This window comes from Montipora foliosa, chromosome 11, assembly GCF_036669935.1.
Source record: "Montipora foliosa isolate CH-2021 chromosome 11, ASM3666993v2, whole genome shotgun sequence".
Taxonomy (NCBI): Eukaryota; Metazoa; Cnidaria; class Anthozoa; order Scleractinia; family Acroporidae; genus Montipora; species Montipora foliosa.
This window is the reverse complement of record NC_090879.1, coordinates 33,945,329-33,965,328: the sequence shown is the minus strand read 5'-3', so window position 1 is coordinate 33,965,328 and position 20,000 is coordinate 33,945,329. Positions and strand designations below refer to the sequence as shown.

At 40.0% G+C, this 20,000-nt stretch overlaps 1 protein-coding gene across 1 annotated transcript in view; it reads right to left on the bottom strand.

The window, feature by feature from the left end:
- LOC137975178 (E3 ubiquitin-protein ligase RNF14-like) overlaps window positions 1-2,569 on the bottom strand; it is a 7,887-nt gene extending 5,318 nt beyond the window's left edge. Inside the window, exon 1 of the mRNA XM_068822263.1 lies at window positions 652-2,569. Coding sequence (XP_068678364.1) covers window positions 652-2,251 — 1,600 coding nt within the window. The 5' untranslated portion in view covers window positions 2,252-2,569. The remainder of the gene's footprint in view (window positions 1-651) is intronic.
- Between the last annotated feature and the right edge of the window lie 17,431 nt (window positions 2,570-20,000).

Here is a 20,000-nt window from a genome sequence, read left to right as displayed (position 1 = left end):
AAATCATTCTCAATTGTTACCTGGCCGTGATTTTGCAAATGAAAGACTTGCTCTGCCAATGTGACGTTTAGAGCTCATAACTAACAATAGTAAACAAAATTACCTAAAACAGCGTGACCTAGCCCCTTTAATGAATGGTTTAAGAATAGCTTTAAATTCAGTGGATTGTTTTATTACAGAGATCTAGCATCACATTACATGTACAACGAAACGTCTCAGATTTTAGCCATAATTTCAAGTATTTCTTGCCTCACAGTTACCTACAGTCTAAAGTAACTTGAGTTCTTAAAAGAAAAAGACAAGATAGAATAAGAGAATTTCTGTACTTTAACGATAAGCAGCAGCCTCCCATTTGCTGTTTGTTTGACCATTTTATGTATAAGCAATGCTACATGTGTAAACCTCTCTATTATGTAGCGGCATCCTTCAAGGGAGGCAGTGTGGCCAAGCAGATCGGTCCCTGCTTTGTGTCCTGTCATGATTAATTATTGCACACTGGACTTACTTTTTGGTCACTCCCAATTCAACTCCTCTGGGGTGTTTGTAGATAGAAAATGGGTCTCTCTACCATCACTTGGGACACGTAAATTAGGGTCCATGTTAAATAAATTATAATTATCATAGCAATTGCCATTATTACATTTCACATACCACATCTCCAGCAAAAGCTTGCTCTGCATTGCGTACAGTGCATCATGTCACAGCCAGATATTCTCTCCACAGCCATGCGGCACTTTGGACAATACTGATAAACTCCCTGTTGCTTCATTGTGCGAATAAATGACAGGTTACTCATCACAATTTTCCTCTCCATTTCTCTTTTTCTCCTTTGCTCACGTCTGTGACTAATGGCAGCGAGTCTTTCTTTCTGAGTTTCATCATCTCCCTCCTCTTTGGAATTTTTCAGTTTCTGGGATTTCTTGTGCCTTGATTTTTTTACAGGCTCCTCATCACTTGAATCTGATTCAGCACTAAAACATGGCTGCCCATGGTGCCAGGGCTCGTAACACTCTGTGCAAAACGCAAAAGAGCAATTTGCACAGTGACCAAGTTTCAAGTTTTCATCCTCATCAGCAACATCTGCAATATTACATCTTGGACAATAGAGTATGTCCCCCATAATATCCAAGGTTTTGTTCAGGAGAAGATGTTCCCATCGTTTGAGTTTTTCCTTATCCAGGACCTGTTTGAGGGTCTCCACGGGGATGGTAGTTTTGCAATCATGATTCGGACAAAGGAGGCTCAATACAGTTCCACTGTTAACATGCATGTCACAGTGTGTCTTCAAACAGTCTCTGCAAAAGAAATGCCTGCATTTATCAAAATAGTGAAATTCTATGCCATCCCTTTCATCAAAACAGATTTGGCACACATGACGTCCCTGTCGAAACACTTGTCTTTGTACCTCAAGGTCATGCTCAAAGATACTTAACAAAGCTGTTTCCAACTTTGTATTAAATTTACAGTTTTCTGCTCCTTGACTGTTCATAGATTTATTAGCATTTGGTAGCATCACTGTTTCGCCTGACTCCTTAAGCACCAAGTGTGAATCCAGATGCAAATATTCCCAGGCATAATTTTGCAACCAATCAGCCCAAGTGTATACTACTGGCAAGTTGGGTATCTCTTCCCACAGTTGCATCAACTTCTGCTCCAGATATTGTAGCTGATGTTTAGTGAGCCAGAGGCAAGCCAGTGAAAATTCTGGAGGACTTTCTTTGGGGTACAGAGTCGGAAATGTGCATGTCAAATATATTGGAGTCAAGTACCCGATGTTAGCTCTAACATGCCAGTGTTGCAAAGACAAGGATCTGGAGAACCCTGGTTTAGTAAGCGTTGTGAACGAGGTGTCAGCATTAGAGTCAGTACGGGTGTGGACGTGCAAGGGATTATTTTTCCTTCTGGAAATTGCGCCCACTTCAGCTGATGGAACATCGGGGTGTTCCTCAAACGACGTACCATTTACTTTGACTTCTGCGCTTACGTCCTCGAGCACATGTTCCGAATCACTCGAACTTTTAGGGCTTCGAGGAAGGTCACCAGAGACTTCAACGGGGATGAAAGCTTCCAGGTCGATCTCATCGTGGGGGATGTTGACTTTGACCTTCAAGTTAAGGCAAATATTGACTTTATCTTCGCCTCCTTGAATTATCTGCAAATTATCCTCAAAGATTGACTGAAGGACTATAATCTCTTCTTGCTGTTCTTCAAGGATTGGGGATTCACACCAAACCTGTAAACATTCCGCCATTAGGATAAAACTGGACAAAATAGATTATCAGAAACTTTGGATAAGCCTCTTCCTACGATCACGCTTTTAAGAAAGAAATGAATTTAAACGATACTGAATTTATGATTTTATTATTTCCAAAAGAAAGACTTCTTACACAGTCGTGGTGCAACATTTTCCAAAGGTTGCTGGGATGCATTCACCAACTAATTCGGAAAATTGGAATGTACCAGAGGAACACTATGATTGAGAATCTAGGATTGATTGCAGCCACAACACCGGGATCTTCATCCCTTACTCTTTTCGAATAGTGCACGGGTCTTTTAACGTCCCACAAGCCCAGGAACTTATAAACATGGAAATATTTGTGAGACGGGGCCTACAATTTATAGTCCTTATTCCAGAAGACTTGAAGATCTAACAATGGCAACACTTTGTCCTCAGCCTTGCATACGGTGAGAGCTACTGAAATTTAAATTGACCAATCAGAATTCAGCGAGAGGGAAAAACTGTGCTATCCTTGTGCTATCCGACGTCACGCCAATTGTTTACATTCTGATTGGTTAGATCGGTGGACATTCGCTCAGCCTTCTGTTGTGACTCTCTTGACCGTCGCTTCTTTGAACTCAGCGAGACAGAAATAACTCATTGTTCTGGCAATCAATTTGCCAATCCACTTTATCCAGTTTATGGATTGGTCTAGCATGTGATTAACAGCCAGGATCGCTTTTGAACTTTATTCTGTAGAAGAAGAAGACGTTGCTGAGTGAACGTTTTTACGACGAAATCCCTTGGTTTGTACTGTTCAGCACTTTGATGTCCGATAACTGATCAATCACATTTGGTCGTCTGACCATATGAAGTTTTTTCAGCTCTTGAATGTGTCCATCATGATCGAACTTCAGGTGAAGCGCTATGCTGCTTTATGCCAACTTCGGTGGCTTGTGATGAGCTTGCCTGCTGCCCAAATTGTTGTTGTATTTGGGCAAGATTGGTCTTGGGTTGGAACTTAATAGTGAGGGGAACAATTTTTCGTTCATCTGCTGTGCCAGACAACAAACAATCCTGTCGGGTGTTCCATGTGCTTGGTGAGTCTTGCACGACCATCGTCTATCAGATCTGGATTGGAGTTTTCTTTCAGTGATTACAACTTGCGATCGTTCTGCAAACATCTACGTAGCATGCAGCACTTTTTGGTGACGCGAGGATCCCCGGTCCGTTTTGCTGTTTTAAACGGAGTTCTTTCTTTTTGTGAGCTGTTTGTCTTCAGTGCTTGTACTTTTTCGTTTGTTCCTGGTGGCACAAAGTAACTTTGATGATTTCAAAGGACTTGAATCCTTAATTGAATTAGCGATTTTTTTATTAAGGAACCATTAAGTGAATGTTACACAAAATTAGGAGAAACTGTTGGTTGAATAGACAATATTTGTAGACATAATTATCTACCCAGTTTAAGTACCTAGCTCAACAAGTTGTTTGGCTCCACAAGTTTCAGTTTCAGGCCAGGTACCCGAATTCACCCAGGTACTGTTGCACACTACCATAGTTCTTTGGAAATTGAATAGCTCCTTGAACACCTGGTTGCTTGACAAGAAACTTGACGTGTTTGTTCTCTACATTGGTGAATGCAGCCACTAACTGTCCATTGTGGGTAAACTCCAGACCAACTCTTCTTTCAATTTAATCTTTGTTCTTCGCAGGGCATCAATAATGGTGTCCCTTGTAAAATGTTAGTTTAAAGAGTTTGTTTAAGTTATTTCCCATTTCATAGGGCACTGTGGTTGCCAGATTCACTTTCAAACTTATCATGGAAATGTAAATCAATACCAGTGAAAAGTCAGTCCCTTGAATTGTTGATAGAAAATTTATTTAAATGCATATTGAAACATCAGTTGAGGAATATTTTTTTCCCACTTTGTGAACCTAACATACATTGCTGCCATTTGTTTATTGCTTGGTCATTCAATGTCTTGATCACATCAAGTAATTTATTTTTTAGGTATTGTGTATCTTAATCTAAAAACTTAACTGGTTGCTTTTTGGAGCCCTTTTGCGGCATATTTAGATAGGCAGGAAATGTTCCACATTTTATGGTAAATAGTTCTGCATAGTTTTAAGGAACATTGCAGCCAAATCTAATTGAATATGAGGCTAAAATATGCTGTTTGACATTTTGTGAATTTAAAGACTATTAATATTGTTTGTGCTTGTTTTAAAAGGCTTAAGGTTGGCACTCAAAAGTGTTCCTTCTATGATCTTATTCTGTAAAGATTACCTTGGGAGAATAGAATCAATGCCAGTTTTTTCTTCTAGCTTCTTTCCCCAGTGCCCTCTGAGAATGGAGTTGATTTGGTTTTGCCCAATGTTGAAAGATGAAACAATGCCTAAACCAGCCAGCCACAAGGAATACTTCATGGTGCTTTTTTACAAACATGGGCACGAGGGTGCTCGTAAGCATCTGAGCATTGTTTCCCATGCTAAAGTGTTATTATAAATAATCTATTTCTCTAAGAGAGTCTTCTTTTCTTGTTGGTCATTCAAAAATTGTTGGAATAGCTTGTTTGAGCTGTTGGATAGACGCAGAACATTTGATGAGGCCCTCCTGGGGAGAGGAGTCCTTGTTCCCTTTACATATTTGCTTTTGTTTCCTTGTTCCCCAAATTACTTTCAAACTTGTTCCCAGCTTTTTGATCCCTAAAATTTAAATTGGTTTTCTTCCCTTGTTCCCTAAAATATTTTGATATTGTTAAAAAAACCAGTGAGGAACATTAAATTTTAGTTACCTAAATTTTGAAATTTTAGATACTAGATATTTTATTCATATTCTTACATTTTTATGTATATATTTCTTTTTTTCTTTAATATTATTTTGTGGAAAACCTGTAAAATAGCTTCAGCTAAGTGTTTCTACCCACGTTAAATAAAGATTATGTATGTATGTATGTATGTTTCTCTGTTCCCCAGTTTAAATTAGCCATGTTCTTTTCTTCCTCAAACCCCTTGGAGTGCCTCTTTGTTGATGTTGATTCTCTTATTGGCCTAATAGCAATTCACTTTTGAATTGCAAGACACAGCAAGTTCTTATTTGGGATTGAGGGAAAAATAAATTTTCGCACAATAAAAGAAACACAATTTTGACTGCCCTTCTAGATCTTGCTCTTTTCAGACATGACAAGCTTGTTTGCACCTTTCTGGCAACCTGCGGGAGGGCAAGCTCTAGAAACTCTTCTTTAGCAAGCCTTTCACTGAAAAACTTTCCAAGTCTGGCTTTCCGGTGTTAGGGGCCGAGGGTTTTGTGCAAAATTCATCAGCGGCTTCCTTGCAGCTTCTAAAAGGTGTTCCTTCGGGCAATGGTTAGTAAACGTTTTGTAGTGCTTATACAAATTTTCGCTACGTGAAAATTTATGTTCACACGAAAAAAATATCAGCTTGACAATTTTTCTTTCCCGATACTCCATTTAAAATGAACGTGAGCGCCATTAGTAATAAAGGGCCAGAAAAGCATTTAAAACATTTTGTGGCAATTTTTTTGTCAACAAACTTGGGTTGTCGGCGAGCAGAATTCGAACGTGACCTCTTGTGCTTTGGCTTTTATTAAGACGAATTCAGGCTGGTATTTTCGAATCAAGTGCAAGAAGACGGCAACTTCGCGAATAAAGACATCATGACCGCGTCCTTGCGTAGATCAACAACAATGTTCAACAATGTCATTTACGAACAACCGAAATGCACTGTTTCCGGTGAAGGGGCAAATGATTGACAGGATAGCACAGTTTTGACTGCCGCGCGCACTGCGGGCGCAGGTTCCGTATGCAAGGAGTTATTTTAAAACCTTAAGCGTTGGTTCGCCCGGAGTGGAAATCGCCACCTCCTGAATGACAGCCCGGTGCTCAACCAATTGAGCCACCGGAGAGGGAGGTCAAACCTCTAAGCCAGGAGATACTTAATGAGTGTATATAGCATTTGGCTCCGTTTTTGGACTTTTGAATTTTTTTGTCGTGATTTGGCAGCGCATGCGTAAGATTTCTTTGTCTAGTAGACGCTCTTCAGAGAAAGCATCCCCAGTAAGATTCGAACTACGCGACAGATAAACGGGGAAGTATGTATTAAAGAATAGAGTGTGTGACTGGAAACGAGTTTTTGTGTTCTCGTTGCACGCAATGTCCAGTTGTCATAATTGACTTCGGACTACGAAATTCGTCTACTTTCTCAAATCCCATGATACATCTTGTTTACCCCCCAGAATTTTGCATGATCATTGTTTTCAATTTCTCTTGGGATATGAACATGTCAAGATGTGCCAATAGAAATCGAAACCATGCAATGCCCATGCAAACTTTGTGGGGAAAAGGGGGGGGGGGGGCTTGGGGGGTAGAGAGGTGTATTATGGGATTTGAGAAAGTAGAGAATTGAAAAAAAGAACTAAAATGTTGTAAACTTAAGGTGACTTACTACAGTTTTCCGAAGAAAAAGATCAAGATCATTGAAATCTGTGAAATTAAAGCAACAGGATGTCTCTCCTGAAGCGTTAGTCACTGCATTATTGATGTAAAATGTAATTTTTTACTTAAGAAATAAAAGAAAATCAGGGAAAAATGCTTAATATAGTGACCGAGCTCCTGGAGGCGGGAACTGGAAGCTAAAAATTTCAAAGGCCTTTTCTTCAAACCGCCGTACGACCAAGGTCGAAATTTTGGGAATTAATGAACAATATGAAGACGAAAGCGTCAACATTTTTTTTAAAAAGATCTGTCAGACAGTTTTTCAGTTATTATTAAAATAGACGAAAATCGATTTTTTTGCCATTTGAGAAAAACCTCTCTGACAGATTTAACTATTTATTTCTATATATATATATTTTTTTTCGTTAAGGGAATCCTGAAATTTTAAGGTAGGATCGTGCGGCTAGTTTTTGTGAAAAAGGCTTTTGAAATGTCTAGTTTCTAGTTCCCCTCCAGGAGCTTGGTCACTATATTTAGCATTTTTCCTGATTTGTTAGGCAAAATTACATTTTTAATCAATTGCAGTGACTAACACTTCAGAAGAGACACCCTGTTGCTTTAATTCCACAGATTCCAAAATCTTGATCAATTTTTTCGCAAAAACTGTAGTAAGCCACCTTAAGGACGTTCGCGCTAATTGTTTGTGCGCAACGTTACTGCGCAGGTAACGCGACTGTAATATGTCACGCATTACTTCGAGCATTTGTGAAGTTGAGGTTTTAAAACGTTTGCAAAAACCGTGGACGATAAGTCTTGCACAGCGTTGGATCAGAGAAGATCGTGATCAGTCAAAATTGATTTAAAATATTTATGAAAGTCAAGTAGACTACTGCACGACTGATATTCGCGAGGTTTTATCAGTCGTGCACTAGTCTACTTGACTTTCATACAAATTTTTCAAGCATCAGTTAAAATAACATGGCGACAAAAACGCCTAGGGGCTGTTTCTTTTTAATGTTTTTATTGCCCTACGAACTTAAGTTCAAAGTGAATGCATGTTTTTAAAGTTCTTTTCCTTTACTTTCGTGAAAATTCAGCAGTACTTTCGTCCTCGTCCGCTTGAATAGTGCGGACCTGCGTGGAAACAATCAGCGATTGAATTTCACAAAAAAAACACACTCCAGAGGATGAGCATGACGGCAATGGAGAGATATTCAACAAAAAACCAACCAAATGAAGATGACCCCGGCTTAAAACTTCGTTGCTATGCTCGAGAAAGGTTTTTTTTACGGTAAAAACCTTTCATCTCTTCAACGATCGATCCTCTCTTGGGTTCCAGTCCTTGCCCGACAGGTCACGCAAAAGCGTGACAAACGAACTTTCACAAAGCTTTGCAAAATCGCACCGATTTTACTCGTTCAGATCATCGGTGACCCCTATTTTTTTAATCATGAATCACTTACTTTACTTACTATCTACAAAATATGATGAAATGAAAAAATTCTCACCGTAAGAAGTTAACTTTTTTTAACATTTTCTTTCCTCGTGCCATCGAATTCTGGTAGTGGTTGCAACAGATAGAGCTTACGAAGACGCTCGTCGAGGATGAACTCTACTGTTTACCACATCCCTAGCGGCATACAATTATCTAAAAATCTCACTCCTAAAAACCTATGCACGGAAACTTTTACTCCAACAGTTTATTTTTATGATTTTCGATGGATGAGCAGATGAGCCTACATCTCGCTATTATGACCGATTTCTCGAAATTAAGGCATTTTTCCACTGCCATTTTCTCCGAAACAAAGTCGGTGACCCCCATTTTTTTTTTCATTTTTGGAGTATGTACTTTATGACCTAACTCTAGGCGAGAAATGAAGAAAATCTCACCGTACGAAGATTTTGGCGCGAACGTCCTTAAAAGGAAATCAGGTAAGAATACTTCGAACGAAGTGTAGGCTACTCGTAGCCTCTTCTTAAAGTTAAAAACAGCTCTATAACTGTGAAGCTTGGCGTCCTTTCGATAGAGTAGATCGACAACAACGTCATTTACACACAGAAATGCACCGTTTCCAGTGAAAGGGCAGATGATTGACAGGATAGCACAGTTTTGACTGTCGCTCGCACTGCGGGCGCGGGTTCCGTATATCTGTGTAGCCTGTTCCAGGCTCCCAGATAGTGGGGAATTAAAGAGAAAAAATGCGTCGAAAAAATGAGTGGGGGCTTGGGTCGAGGCGAGGCGTCTTGCCTCGACCCAAACCACCACTCGCTTTTCCCACGCAGTTGTTTTCGTTTACCCGACTATCTGGGAGCCTGGAACAGGTTAGGGCATTGCACTGACATCGCTGAGGTCCTGGGTTCGAATCCCGATGGACCAACTAAATTTTTCAGATGTCAACCATTGGAGACACTTGTTTAAATTGCCCAGTTAAGTGCGAGGATCACATCTCCATTTCGTCTACAACCGGCAATTCAAAATATAAATTCCGTCCATTCATAAATAAATAAATAAATAAATGACTCCGCATACTGAAATAAACTACCATTAACTCGAAAATCCGAGGAACTCCATTTGAAAGCCAATTAACTATTTCCTTTTTAACCCGAGACAAAATGCTGTCTGTTTCCTAACAAATGCGCAGCGGGGGCGAACAGCTTTTCACGCAAAGTGGCAAAGCTTGACACAAGAAATAATGCTCAGTTTGTATCTTCTATAGGTGCATCACAGAGAGCGCAAACAGGGGAGGAGCGACGGTTTGTTTTTTGTAACTTTGATGAAATTCAATCTTAAATAATTATGAAATATTGATACCTGTCTATCCTCAACGGTGAAATGAATAATTTGTATTACGAGACGGATAACAAAAAACCAAAAAGGTTGCGCTTGATAAATACTGCGTAGAGATGACGACATGCTTGTCTCGAAAAGAACACTGTTCCAGGCTTGAGTTGATGAAAAAGTAAACGATGTTTTGTACCTACCAATGCGAACATTAGTGAGCAGAGGTTGTCAGCGTGAAGCGTGAAGCGACAACTGTAACTTGATCTCGTACAAACAGGTAGAGGACAACGATCGCAACGATAAAACGGAGCTACAACCTTGGACATTTGAGTTGGAAAATTACCCTCCGCACCCCCATTCAATGTTGTTCTCAAAACTTTAGTCCATGGTTTTCCAACCGCCGCCGCGGCATTGAGCGGGGGCACGGGAAGTTTTCAACACATGAAGTCCAAGGTTGTAGGGTTTTCTTTTTAACGGATCTTGCATGAAGTTATAGTAGTTTGAATTTACCAGTGTGCAACTCTTTAATAATTCATCATCTTATGTCAGGGTTATCATTGTTTACAGTCCTCCACCATTAATGGCTAATGCCGGTTTATCCTTCTCCCAGTTCTTTCATGAATTCACATTCCACCCTTCTTGGAGCACTTGACGGTCATTTCAGATGACATCAGCTTTCGGTGACTAATTTTCATCTCAGTTGAAGTTGACACTAAGTCAGTACATTCCTATTGAATTTATTTGGTTTCACCCAGAGCGTTCTAGCCTCCCACGCTGACGACCTTAGGGTTTCGTCCCGCATTTCCTCCCCCATTTCCTCGTGGGGGAGGAAATGAGTGAGGAAACCCTAAGGACGTCTGCGTGGGAGGCTAAGAGCGTTCGGGAGTCCACATACGGTCGTGTATACTCGATCTAGCTCGTACATATTCTAGCGCAGACTTACACTCAGTGCAGTCTAGTCTGAATCGTGATTTAATTAACATCCACAAATGGCTTCTCAGCAACAAATTTACCCTAAATACGACTAAAACCGAGTTTATGTTAATTGGTTATAGACAAAAACTGAGTTCATTATCTGAATCCCTTGAACTTTCGATAGATAATGTTTCTATAAAACAACTTTCTACTACTAAATCACTTGGGATTCTTATTGATGATAACATGGCATGGCATAGTCATATCAAAAAGATTGCCTCCGGCATTGGGGACCATAAAGCGAATTAAACCTTTTGTTTCGCCAGAAATACTGCATTACATCTGCACTGCCTTGGTACAACCCCATTTCGATTATTGTAGTATTGTCTGGGGGAATTGCGGCAAAACGCTCTCAGAAAAATTACAAAAACTGCAGAATCGTGCTGCTCGCATTTTGACCTCCTCCTCCTATGATGCTGACGCTGTGTATTTGTTACAACAACTTGGTTCGAAAGACCTGATTGCCCAGCGTCAAATTCAACTAGGTTTAATGGTGTTCAAAGCTCTTAATGATCTGGTTCCTGACTACTTATCCTCTATGTTTACTGAGCGCAGTGCGCCAGGCCATGTCTTAGGGAGTCTGCAAACAAATTAAATGTCCCTTCACCAAGAACTAACTACCTAAAAAAGAGCTTTAGTGATAGAGGTGCAACTCTCTGGAACAGTCTGTCGTCTTAGGCAAGTGAAATCCCTAAATAATTTCAAGAAATTGTTCAATGATCATTTTAGTTAAATTAGAAATACGGCATTCATGGAAAACAGGTGTAGTTTAGTGTAACTATAAGTAAGATTTTTTAGACACAAATTTTTATTATTGAATATTGTTATGTAGTTGTACATTGTACTAAAACCTGGTGGGTTTTTTACCGTGTTTTAAAAAATAAATAAAGATTAAAGATTATTACATACATACATACTCAATTGACCGCTCCCCATAGGGGCTTTTCAGGGCCAATGGAACACAATCAACGAAACAACAGAACACAACAACTACAACTGTTAAGAATCCCAACTATTTACATATGCACCCAGGAAGTTGAACCAGGGACTACCAGGAACAAATTCAACGAGTGGTCAGAGTGGGACATGAACCCGGGATCTCCGGATCTCAAGGCAATCGCCCTAACCACTGGGCCACACTGCCTCCCTCGAACTATCCAGATTTTCTGAAAGCACTATGCTAAGTCATTAGCATAATGCTAATTATTCCCTGGGGATTATGTTAATGAGTATATAAGGAGGAACACATGCTTACTGGTCTCTCTACTCGAGGCCGCCGGACTTTTGGCTCTCGTTTGTGAGCCTCGTCAACTCAAACCCGGCTTCTAGAAATGGAGCAGGTACCGATTCAGCCAGGCCCTGAGCAAGTACAACAAGCCCTTAATCCGCTACCAGACGCTGCTCCAGCTCCACAGGTGGCTGAGAATCCACCGCCACTTCCACCAGCTAAGAATGAACGTGCGGAGGTAAATAACTTATGTTTCGAAACTGTTTACTGCGTAGCTGTAGTTTCACTTTTAATTTCAGTAGTGTTCGGCTTTGTATTCGGTAGTTTCGTTTCTTACAGTTTTCGTTAGCCTCTGTAGGGTTTACCTGGTGTGGTCTTTACCCGAGTTTATACGTTTTTTACTCCGCTACTGTGACTTGGCCGCGAAGGTGTTACCGTGCATTTTTCCTTCGCATCGCTGCTGTACACAACACGTTCTAAAACCAACGGGGATATTCTAAAACGTTAATTTTTGGCAAAATGTTGATAGTTCCGATTAAAATGTGCCAAGAAAACTGGGAATTTTGGCACAAAGTAGGTTATTTAAGGTTTAAAATTGTTACGCCCGGATTGCCAAGCTTGGATTTGAAAAAAAAAGTCTCAATGTACGGTTTCTTTTGCCAACCTTCCACTCAGTTAAGTGTGGCAAAAATACCAAGAAAGCATGCCCGAATTGCCGGTCCTGTGGAGGTGCACTGAAAGATAGAAAATTTTGCTTAAAAATAATATTTTTTTGCTCAAAGGACTTGACAAGAAATTCAGAGGTTTCTTTCATTTATTGCCAGAAACATAAATTTATGTCAAGAATGAGGACGGTTCAAAATATTTCCAAATTGAAGAAGGTGGATTGATTTTTTTGTCTAAGAAAGGCAAGTGAGTGTTGCACGAGTTAATGAACATTCAAATCTGTTTGACGACATCATCATAACCTCTAATCAGTCTAATGCAATGCAAAATGAAGACGGGAATTTCCAGCGTGAAAGCTGTAGGGTTGATGCAAAATGACCACGGAAATTTCCAAAGTCAAATTTGCGAGAGGCACGACCATGGAAATTTCCAAGATCAAAATTTAAGGTTAAGTCAAAACGACCATGGAAATTTCCAAGATCAAAAACAAGCGACCATGGAAATCTTTAAGATCAAATTTGCAGTTAATGAAAAATGACGATGGAAATTTCCAGCGTAAATATTTCGCGCATGTGCATACCCGAAATGGCCTCGGAAATTTACAAAGTCTTTTTTTTCGCAAATGTTGAATGCCTAATTGCGCACTTCACAAGATCAGCTAATCCAACTTCTAACTCTATTTCTTGAAAATATCTTTTAGTTTATATTTATTCTTAAGCTTCCAACAAAATAGTCGCCTCTTGAAGATTATCTTGTCTTGTTTACAGTTCAGTTTTTCAAATTATCAAAAGCTGTTAATATAGGCTTGTGTGTCAATATCAGGCTAAATTCAAAAAAATAAAGGGACTATATGCGCCTTTATCTCTAAACTCACCTTCGAGCCAGGTATATCATCTATCTGATCCGCAACGAGTTGTTTCAATAGTAGTCTGCGCCCGACGATCTTTGAACAAACGGTGGAATCATGGCCTCTGCTAAATCGGCATCGACTGACCTTGTCTTGCGCTGTGTCTTCTTTATCACACCATCATATCGTCTAAAAGCCATGACAGTGCTATTGTAGCTACTTCTCAGGGGGTTCGAATAACTTGCTCTCTTTTTGTCATCGGCCAACATTGCTTATGACTTTGATCATTGAAACATTTTGAACCATACCATTTTTGGATATCTTCCTTTAAGCTAGCCTCTTCAAATCAATCTTTCCGTTCGTCCACTGGAAGCGCAATAGCTGAAAGTCAATCATGGCAACTTACTTGCCATACCATCTTCCGTCTCTGATTCCAATCTCCAAGGGGAACACATTCAACCGATATCATTACGTTCACTCGGCAAAGAATAAACGCCATGAATTGGTTCCAGGGTTAATTTATAAGGGTGGCTGGGTGGTCTCTCTCGTGGTCTTCAAATGGTGTCATCTAACTTGATTCAAGGTCCGACGACCAAAGCAATCGAACTCGATTAGTAGACACCACTGTTTTAACCGTGGTGCATTCAAACACCGTCCTCGGTTGTAGTGTGATCGTGTACGATTGTTTGGTCGTACTCGGTATATAGTAAACGTGCTCGCTTGACCATAAATCTCGAATGATCCAAGTTCACTGGTATTTGGACTGAGATCACTCACCGTTTACGTTGACTCAGTGTGGGTTCAACCGGAGGTCATTTGTCGCTGGGCTACTTGCAGACATGGCCGAATCTGCTCAGTTCTCCTCGCTAATTTCATCATCGAAATAAGGATCGAAAAGATCATTAGTAGCAAGCTGTAACAGGACGATAAACGCAGTCTTTTTCCGTATTGTGTATTTGAAACTACTTCAACGTCCTGTTGTCCTATTTCGTTATGTTTCAATGTCGTGATGTGAAACTAGGCGGCAAGTTTTTATGTGTGTCATGTGTCATACGGTTATTGAATGCGACAGTGCGGTTGATGTTGAAAGCCAAGCACGATTCCAGCGGCTCGAAAATGTTTTTCTATTCCCTTCTAGAGTTTTAATAGCTCTGACTTGAAGTTCTTGAGGGATTTTTTTCTCTTTTGCAAGATAAAAGGGAGATCTCTTTGAATATTTTGTTGTGCGATTGCTGACCTTGTGTAAAGTGACCTGCGTTTTTAACTGCGGGGAATTAATTTGTTATCCACGAAAGCAGCCTTAATGTGAAAGAAGCCTTTTGCAGCTTTACAACTGAGTAAAAAAACTAATGCAACTTGCCTTTTGCCTTTTCTGAGGGTTTATTAAATAGCAGGGCTGGAGGCGCCAGTTTTAAATTTTTCGGTCACTTAAATCATTAATTTCCGGTTCTTTTCTTGTTTTGTACTTGACATTTGAATTAACTGACGGAAATTCATTCAGATAACATTTTAACAGAAATCTAACGAAAGGGGCGAATAGCACGCTACAATCTTGGACAGAATAAAATGGAACAGAAACGCCCCCTCTCCCCCAAATCAAGGATGAAGCCATGTGAAGGCCAAAACGCGCCATTTTTTCATCATTGATTTTGGGGGAGGGGTGGTCTCAATGTTCCATTTAATCTGTCCAAGATTGCAATCTTGGACAGAATAAAATGGAACAGAAATGCCCCCTCTCCCCCAAATCAAGGATGAAGCCATGTGAAGGCCAAAACGCGACATTTTCTCATCATTGATTTTGGGGGGAGGGGTGGTCTCAATGTTCCATTTAATTTGTCCAAGATTGTAGTTCGTTAGTATGGTTTGAGGAAAAATGAACTCTCACCAACAAGGTCATCTGCAAATCCATCCAGCCTGTATAGCACTTTGACTCTTTTGGCGAATGACTAACGGGGGTTTGGGGTCTTGTGTAACCAGTGGTATTTTGTGGAACCGATTGAAGATAAGAAAATTGTTATTCACAACTCCGTGACCGTCCTCTCAAGCAGGATGGCAAAGAGCGTGGATCTGTTCTGAACATTTCCCCTTCAAAAAGTGACAAGAAAGGCGAACGGTTGAAAAAAAAACTAATTGTCAGCTAAAAGTAGCTCTAATAAAGTTTCTTTCATTTCATGTTCTTTTACAGATTGAACTGGTGATTTGATACTGGTCGACGTAAAAGTACGAATGTAGCATTATTAGCGTGTGCTGTTAACTTTGCAGCAAATAGAACTATTTGCAGATTTCAATGGCACTACCCGGCGATGTTCATATGTATTAGCTCGGTTTTACTTGTGCTATAGTTCTCAGACGATTAAGAGCCAAGTTTGTGGCTAACGACAGAGAGCAGAATTATCAGTTTTGGTTTGGTTTGCAACGACTGGAGGAACTAACCGTAGCTTTCTATTTGTCATAATCCTGTACATAAAAATTACATTTCAATTAAGCAAGGGTAAGTAATTATTTAACGTCTTTCCGGGGAAAAAATGTTAGTCATCTTGGTGAAAACGTTCCATGAGCAGCCCATAAACGAGGTTCATATGGTTTCTTTTACATGTAGTCTGGCTGAAAGCAAGACACTGCTTTAGATATGTTGAAGGAACCCTAAGGAACAGCTCTGGGGCTTTTTAGGGGCTTTTTAGGGAATGCTTTAGAAACCCCTCTTTAGACTACGCGTGAAAACGAGGCTATGGATTAAAACACATTCTAACTTCGTTTATTATGGACAAATTGTCGCCAAAATAGCAGGAGAGACGTAAATTGATGTTACCCACATATCTAACCACTACTTGTCAAATGATTGGTCACGTGACTGAATGAGCATGGAAGTAAGGTTAGTTTACAAAAATAGCTTTTTGACCTTTTGACAATACTGTTACCGCTCCATAACTAAATGGACATGAATACTAATTTAAGTTCAAACTCCCCCACGTTTGCTGTTACGTGAGGGTCACGTTAATTTTAACAGCATCAAAACGAGGGTTTCGCTGGCTAATCTAGAGAGCTAACTTCTACACGTTTTTGAACTAGTTTTATCCTGACTGAAAGTGACAATTTCCCTCAGAGTGAGAACTAGAACTTCTTTTTCTTCTAGGAGCAGCAGATAATTGAGAGTTTTAGTGACTTGTTCAGTGACACGTCATCGACATCATCATGCATGATCGTTATGATCGTCATCATGATCATCATCCTCTTGTTCATTATCTAGTTCATCATCAAGCACATTTTTACATTGCTCTCTATTGTCTAAACTGATGATGGCATAAGCATGCCGAAACATGTCTTTTAAAAAAGTTGTCTGTTTCTTACAGTATTTATCATACTTGCTACTATTGCGACCTTATTATTAAAATAGACGAAAATTGATTTTTTTGCCATTTGCGAAAAACCTCTCTGACAGATTTAACTATTTATTTCTATACATGATTATTTTTTCTCGTTAAGGGAATCCTGAAATTTTAAGGTGGGATCGTCCGGCTAGTTTTTGTGAAAAAGGCTTTTCAAATGTCTAGTTTCCAGTCCCCCTCGAGGAGCTCGGTCACTATATTTAGCATTTTTTCGTGATTTGTTAGCCAAAATTACATTTTTAATCAATTGCAGTGACTAACACTTCAGAAGAGACACCCTGTTGCTTTAATTCCACAGATTCCAAAATAAAATAACGACACGTCACGGTCAGACAAATACATTATTGAGCACTTCACGGGAACAAATGAGCCCAACAAATAGACTAGCCGTGCATACGGTGAGAGTTACTGAAATTTAAATTGACCAATCAAAATTCAGCGAGCGGGAAAAGATTTTGTAGCAACTTTTTTGTCAACAAACTTTGGCGCCAAAATTGGGTTTCCGGAGACGGGTGATTCGAACGACAGCTTTTGTGTTTTGGCTGTCATTAACTATTTTCAGACGAATTCAGTCTGGTCTTTTCGAATCAAGCGTAAGAAGACGTCAAAATTGTATTGATAATGTATTTATTTGTGTTAACTTTGCGAAAAAATAAAATAATTTGGTGGCGTCCTTTCGATAGAGTAGATCGACAACAACGTCATTTACGCACAGAAATGCACCGTTTCCAGTGAAAGGGCAGATGATTGACAGGATAGCACAGTTTTGACTGTCGCACGCTCTGCGGGCGCGGGTTCCGTATATCTGTGTAGCCTGTTCCAGGCTCCCAGATAGTGGGGAAAGAGAAAAAATGCGTCGGAAAAATGAGTGGGGGCTTGGGTCGAGGCGAGGCGTCTTGCCTCGACCCAAGCCACCACTCGCTTTTCCCACGCAGTTGTTTTCGTTTACCCGACTATCTGGGAACCTGGAACAGGTTAGGGCATTGCACTGACATCGCTGAGGTCCTGGGTTCGAATCCCGATGGACCACCTGAATTTTTCAGATGCCAACCATTGGAAACACTTGTTTAAATTGCCCAGTTAAGTGCGAGGATCGCATCTCCATTTCGTCTACAACCGCAATTCAAAATATAAATTCTGTCCATTCATAAATAAATAAATAAACGACTCCGCATACTGAAATAAACTACCATTAACTCGAAAATCCGAGGAACTCCATTTGAAAGCCAATTAACTATTTCCTTTTTAACCCGAGACAAAATGCTGTCTGTTTCCTAACAAATGCGCAGCGGGGGCGAACAGCTTTTCACGCAAAGCGGCAAAGCTTGACACAAGAAATAATGCTCAGTTTGTATCTTCTATAAGTGCATCACAGAGAGCACAAACAGGGGAGGAGCGACGGTTTGTTTTTTTTATAACTATGATAGAATTTAATCTTAAATAATTATGAAATATTGATACCTGTCTATCGTCAACGGTGAAATGAATAATTTGTATTTCGCCCAAAAAGGTTGCGCTTGATGAATAGTGCGTAGAGATGACGACATGCTTGTCTCGAAAAGAACACTGTTCCAGGCTTGAGTTGATGAAATAGTAAACGATTTTTTGTACCTACCAATGCGAACATTGGTGAACAGAGGTTGTCAGCGCGAAGCGACGACTGTAACTTGATCTCGTACAAACAGGTAGAGGACAACGATCGCAACGATAAAGCGGAGCTACAACCTTGGACATTTGAGTTGGAAAATTACCCTGCGCACCCCCATTCAATGTTGTTCTCAAAACTTTAGTCCATGGTTTTCCAACCACATTGAGCGGGGGCACGGGAAATTTCCAACACATGAAGTCCAAGGTTGTAGGGTTTTCTTTTTAACGGATCTTGCATGAAGTTACAGTAGTTTGAATTTACCAGTGTGCAACTCTTTAATAATTCATCATCTTATGTCAGGGTTATCATTGTTTACAGTCCTCCACCATTTATGGCTAATGCCGGCTTATCCTTCTCCCAGTTCTTTCATGAATTCACATTCCACCCTTCTTGGAGCACTTGGCGGTCATCTCAGATGACATCAGCTTTCGGTGACTAATTTTCATCTTGAAGTTGACACTAACATTGAGTCAGTACATCCCTATTGAATTTATTTGGCTTCACCCAGCGCTTTCGGGAGTACGGTCGAGTATACTCGATCTACCTCGTACATAGATACATAGATACATAGATACATACATACATACATACATACATACATACATACATACATACATACATACATACATACATACATACATACATACATACATACATACATACATACATACATACATACATACATACATACATACATACATACATACATACTTAATTGACCGCTCCCCATAGGGGCTTTTCAGCACACATGCATGTCCAATATACATGAAAGGAGTCGGGTCGTCAATTGCTGTTGACGGCCCGACTTACCGGAGTTTAAAAAGGAAGTAAGCCTTAACATCGACCAGAACAGCATTCACAAATGTTGCGAATGTGTCCTTAATACCCTGACAACATGCTGTTTAGAAACAGAAAAAATGACTGACTGAAATAGCGCTCCGAAATGTTGAATGCTTCGTTCTTAAAGCGTAGCGAGGGAGTGTCAAATGGGGTAGTAGCCAAAACGAGTGGCCTGGGTCGGGGTCGGGGTCGGAATCGGGGTCGGGGTGTCTTTTTTTTTCAAAATCTTTTCGTTTCAATTTTTGTAGTTATTCTCCCATACTGTTATTTTCTATTTTATTTACCACAGCAAGTTTGCATGAGTTGAAAGGTGACAACTAATTAGAAATTCAGAAGTATATAAGTCAAAACTGCAAACGCGCAAATTACTTTTTTCACTTTCCTCCGATCATGAACGTTAAAGACAATCAATAGAAGAAATCAAACCATAAGATCGTGTAGATTAGAAGACACAAATTGTAATATATTCAAGAAATCAGTTGCATTCTTCTTTTAGCTTATCGCGGGCATTCCAAAACATTAATCTATTTCTGTAATATTTTCCTTTCAGTCGACTAGTTCAAAGACAGATCGATAGAGCAGCTAGTACGAATAAAAATCTGAAAATCTACAGGATCCTTAGTGGCGTGATCTTGCCTTAAAGTAGTGCCTCCTACGTAGGTGGGAATCACCTTGATTCGCGCTTACGTAGCGAAGCGTTACTTAAATTTGAAGGCTACAGTCGATGTATAGATAACCCGGCGTTTTATTTCTGTACTCGTTGCGGACGGGAAATGTCATCGGCAACAGTCAAACTGCAAAGCAAATAATAGATTTGCGCTTTAAATATGAAATCACACTTTAAAGACTGAAATATTCGCAGCGAAATTCTACTTACAATTCTGTTGGGCAATCCATACTTCATAACACGGCTCTTTACATTGTGGGTGTGTCGATCGGTTGATTGCGTGCAAAGC